Source organism: Corvus brachyrhynchos, unplaced genomic scaffold (assembly GCF_000691975.1).
Source record: "Corvus brachyrhynchos isolate BGI_N302 unplaced genomic scaffold, ASM69197v1 scaffold281, whole genome shotgun sequence".
NCBI lineage: Eukaryota > Metazoa > Chordata > Aves > Passeriformes > Corvidae > Corvus > Corvus brachyrhynchos.
This window is the reverse complement of record NW_008236509.1, coordinates 3,019,281-3,023,988: the sequence shown is the minus strand read 5'-3', so window position 1 is coordinate 3,023,988 and position 4,708 is coordinate 3,019,281. Positions and strand designations below refer to the sequence as shown.

Sequence of the window (4,708 nt, the reverse complement as noted above, 5' to 3'; positions counted from 1 at the left end):
CTGCTGAAGCCCTGAATTGTAAAGGTAATGAATAGGCCTGTTGCTGAGAGAAAGGTATCTCCTTGGTGTCGGTTTAAGTCCTAACAGTGTAAGGCAGCTCATGGCATTATAAGGCCGGGTTGAATTAGGCTTCGGGCAACCTGGTTTAGTGGAACATTCCCTGCTCATGGCAGAGGTGTGGAACAAGATGATCTTTAAGGTTCCTTCCACCCCAAGCCATTCTGTAATTAGATTAGAAACTGTTTTTAGGTTGTGTGAAGACAAAGTTCTGCCCTTCCTAAAGTGGCTTTGTTTATACCTTTTTCCTTTTCTGGGGAAGAGGCAACTAAACGGTTTTAATGTTTTTCTGCAGTTTGCAGAGGGAGTAAAAGATAGTAAAAATTCGTAAGAAAGTCACAAAAACTTACTACGCCTGCAGTGCAGTACCCAGTTGTAAGCGACACATTCATGCTGTAAGGAAGCCCAACAGCTCTGTGACCTATTCAGTCACTGGCAAACCAGAAGCAGGTGCAGCATCTGGCAGAATAAAAATCTGTAAGAAATTTAATTACTTTGACCTTTTTGTTCACAAAACAACTGTTTTATTTTCTATGTATTGTCTCTCTTTTTTAAGGCTGCAGAACTACGAGCTTACCTGAAATCCAAAGGAGCAGAAATCTCTGAAGAGAACGCGGAAGGCGGACTTCATGTGGACTTGGCACAGATTATTGAAGTGTGTGATGTGTGCCTGAAAGAGGATGACAAAGGTTTGCATCTCTTAAGTCTTGTTGGTTTTGCTAAACTCATCGCCATGAGTGCTTTCAAACAGTAAGAGCTGGCAGAACTTAGAAATGTGTAGCATGTGTTAAAACACAAGCCATGCACCGTCATAAAAATGGACGGGCTTATTTCCATCATTTCCATGGAATATTTGCATGTACTCTGCCCCTCCTTTCTCCAAAGATCCAGCACCCTTTGAAGAAGTCAGAAGCCAAGCTAGACTGTGCTTGTAATGAGGGCGTAGAGACTTGTATGTGAAATAGGGGTTTTGATGCTCAGGTGTCATTTTGGGGAATAAATAATATTTTCCATATGTAATGAGTTTTGTTCTTGGCCTTTGCTTGACTGGTATTTGGGCAGACTGGAAAGAAGGCACAAAACCGGTGTGGTTCAGTTTGGAAAGGATGGAACACCACACTTAAAACAGCAACTGGGGAGGGTTTGTAATACACCTCATTGTTCTTGAGGGCGTTTTGCCTGTGGTCTGGGTATCCCTTATGCTCCTGGTAAAATGTTTTACTGTACTTGGGCACTAGGTGTTACTATTCTCACTACAGCTACAGTTTTACAGTGGGCAGTTTCCTGGATGTGTAGGAAGAAGCCACTGTGTGGAACCCAGAGTTCCTCTGATTTCAGAGTTGCTTTGAGTTCAGAGCAAGAGTGTATCAATTACCACATTCTGTGTTGACCTTAGAGTGGTAATTCTTGCCTTACATGGAAATGTGTTGGTGTAAGCCCACCTGAGCCAAGCCTCTGGTACATTCTGATGAATATCCAGGTTAATATCTTGGCATTTTCTTTCTTTAAAAGTTCTTGCTCGTGCAAAGTGGTGATTCATATCAAAAGTAACTTTTCCGCACGGGAGAGCTGCTGATTGCTGCTTGCAGTTTCAAACAGCTGTATGGTTTTGTTTATGCAGATGTTGAGAGCGTGATGAACAGCGTTGTCTCTCTGCTTCTTATCCTGGAACCTGAAAAACAAGAAGCACTGATTGAAAACCTGTGTGAGAAGTTAGTAAAATTTCGGGAAGGAGAGCGCCCATCTCTTAGACTGCAGCTGTAAGTATTGTACAGAGCAAAGTGAGAAATGGTGGACTTTGCAAAGTAATCGTGCCTCTAAAGAGGAAGGATTATCTTAAAAGTCTTTAAATGATGTGGGGTGTTGCAGGAAGCCCTCTTCTACCTTTTCACTGTCATAAAATAGAAGTACCAGTATTTTTTCCTTGGGTATTAAAAAGTTAAAATGCATAGTTTTCAGCTTGTTTGCTGAAAATGAGCACAAAACCAGAAGCTGTTACAGCTCATCATGGATGTAAGGTGCTGCCAGGTGCATTGTCTGTACTTGCAAGTGTCTTAATAAAACATTTACGTGCACTCCAGTAGTGTTTTTTGAAACCTCTGACTCTGTTGTTGGTTGTTTGCGGTTTAGCCTGAGCAATCTCTTCCATGGCATGGACAAGAACACTCCTGTGAGGTACACAGTGTACTGCAGCCTTCTGAAAGTGGCCTCGTCGTGTGGTGCCATCCAGTACATTCCAACTGAACTAGATCAGGTAATCAAGTGGCCCATCAAGCTGTGGCCTTTGTATGAAACATGTTGTACCTTAATGTTACTCAGAGCTGATACAGACCATCTCTTACAAATTGCCAGAGCCTAAAGAAATTGCTGTGAAGATGATTAGAGAGATGCAACACCTCTCCTATGAGAAAAGGCTGAGAGCATTGGGGTTGTTCTGCCTGGAGAAGAGAAGGCCCCAGGGTGCCCTTATTGCAGTACTTTAGAGGGGGCTCATTAAAGAGGGAGAACAACTTTTGACATGGGCAAATAGTGATAGGATGAGGGGTAATGGTTTTAAGCTAAAAGAGGAGAGATCGTGATTTTAGATGTTAAGTTCTTGACTGTGAGAGTGGTGAAGCACTGAGCAGGTTGCCCAGAAAAGCTGTGGATGCCCCATCCCTGCCAGTGTTCAAGGCCCAGTAGGATGGGGCTCTGAGCAATTTAGTCTAGTGGGTGGCATCCCTGCCCATGGCAGGGGGCTTGAAACTAGATGACCTTTTAAGGTTCTTTGCAACCCAAACCATTCTATGATTCTAAATAAGAAATGCAGAATACAGGTTTTGTCTTTTAAAGGCCCGTCTGCAGAATCTAAGTGAAGTTGCTGTCTATTTTTCATTTCTGATGGTGATCATATATAGATGAGTGCTTGATTCCTGTGGTGGAAACCAAAGTGAGAAGCTTTGATCAAGAGTGAGGAGTCAAGTTCTTGTCTCTTGCTCTGGAATCAGAATACATGAGAATCACTCATCCTTAGTTAGGAAGTAATGTGGAGAGCACAGACTTTTAGCTTCTCATGGAAAAACTTCAGGTACAGCATGGAGAGCCTGCAAGTCAAAGGACCTAAAAGAGAAATCTCTGTGCAAGATATTTTTAATCCTTTTCTGCCTGGGAGAAAATGAGGAGTATTTGTAGTGTTATTTAGTCTTTTCCTGAATGCTTCTTTTTCACTTGTATTCTACTTAGGTCCGAAAATGGATTTCCGACTGGAATCTGGCCACAGAGAAAAAGCACACTCTCCTGAGACTGCTCTATGATGTCCTAGTAGACTGCAAGAAAAGGTATAAAAGACAAGTCATACCTACTAGATAACTCTGTATTTTGATGTACTATAGGTGATCTGTAGGGAAGGTATTTCTCACAAGACTTGTAAAATCAATCTGTACCCAATCCAAATATATTTGGGGGGGGGGGGTTTAATATTTTTAAGCATTCCTGTATTAAACCAGTGTTCCCAAGAATATTAAAGTTAGTGGTGAATTAGCTGCAAACCACAGACTCCCAAAATAACACACTATTTCTTTCTATAAATACTCATCTTAGAGCATTGTAGCATTATGCCAAGTTTATTATTGCACTTTGGACATTTTAGTGCATGGTAGTGCTATCTCTTACTTAATGATGTGGGAAAGCTTATCAATCACAGTTAACAGAATCAGTCTTTTTATGTAAACATTACCTTCAGGACAGAGCTTTCCACTAGTCATGGAAATTAATGTCCACAGAATACCTGCTTGGCCATTTTGAATTATTATCCTGGATCATAAGAAGCATCTTTGATCTAACAAACTTGGCAGACCACTGTCTTCTGGCATGTAGAGTAATCCTCTGTGTATGGTGCCTGTAAATTAATGCAGGTCTTAACTGAGAGCTGTCATCAGTTTATCTTGCAGATGTGATACAGTGGATTGAGTGCCCTGGCCAGGACTAGAGAGGTGGGCTGCTATCCAGTGGTTCAGAGTGTAGTTCCACAACAGCTCAAACCTACCTAAACTGCCCCTGTAGTTTGGAAGGGGGATGTTGGGGGTGTGTGTTGCTTGCTCCTGCCTTTCCACTTTGTTTTCTGAGTTACTTTTCCAAGATTTTTTTGATTTTTGTGGTGAGGCAGCATCAGGACCCCTCCACTGGTGACTCACAGTGGTACCAGAACTGCGCTTGCGTTTTCCGCGTTTGCGTAACCTTGTACTGCTGCAGAAGGAATGTTCTGTCCTGTATCCTCTGTTCCTGCCAGTCCCTGAGTGTGTTTGTGCTCGTGTGGGCATCTGTGTGACTGCACAGGGGGTTGGACTGGGGACATGACCTTGCTGGGGGTTTAAAAAGGCAAGTGTGAAGCTGTCACAAGTGGAGAAGAGTTCCTTCTGTCAGGACAGTTGGCTTATTCTGCCCTGCTGGAATTGTAGCCTGGAAATGCTGCATCAGCACAGCAGGATCGTTTTTGACTAACCTCCATTTAGGGATGATTAATCCTCATGGAATAGTTACTCTGTGAACTACAGTACTGGGAATTCCTGTTTGTAACACTCAAATGCTTTTGCATCGATAGTTCTGTATGGCAGATTCCAAATGGTCAAAATAAATTCAGGAATGTTAATCACAGATCTTTTCCATGGCTTAT

General features: G+C 42.4%; 1 protein-coding gene across 1 annotated transcript in view; it reads left to right on the top strand.

The window, feature by feature from the left end:
- The first annotated feature begins 615 nt into the window (after positions 1-615).
- EIF3M (eukaryotic translation initiation factor 3 subunit M) overlaps positions 616-4,708 on the top strand; it is a 13,705-nt gene continuing 9,612 nt past the window's right edge. The window contains exons 1-4 of the mRNA XM_017726359.1: positions 616-746; positions 1,679-1,817; positions 2,188-2,311; positions 3,280-3,374. Coding sequence (XP_017581848.1) covers positions 1,693-1,817; positions 2,188-2,311; positions 3,280-3,374 — 344 coding nt within the window. The 5' untranslated portion in view covers positions 616-746; positions 1,679-1,692. The remainder of the gene's footprint in view (positions 747-1,678; positions 1,818-2,187; positions 2,312-3,279; positions 3,375-4,708) is intronic.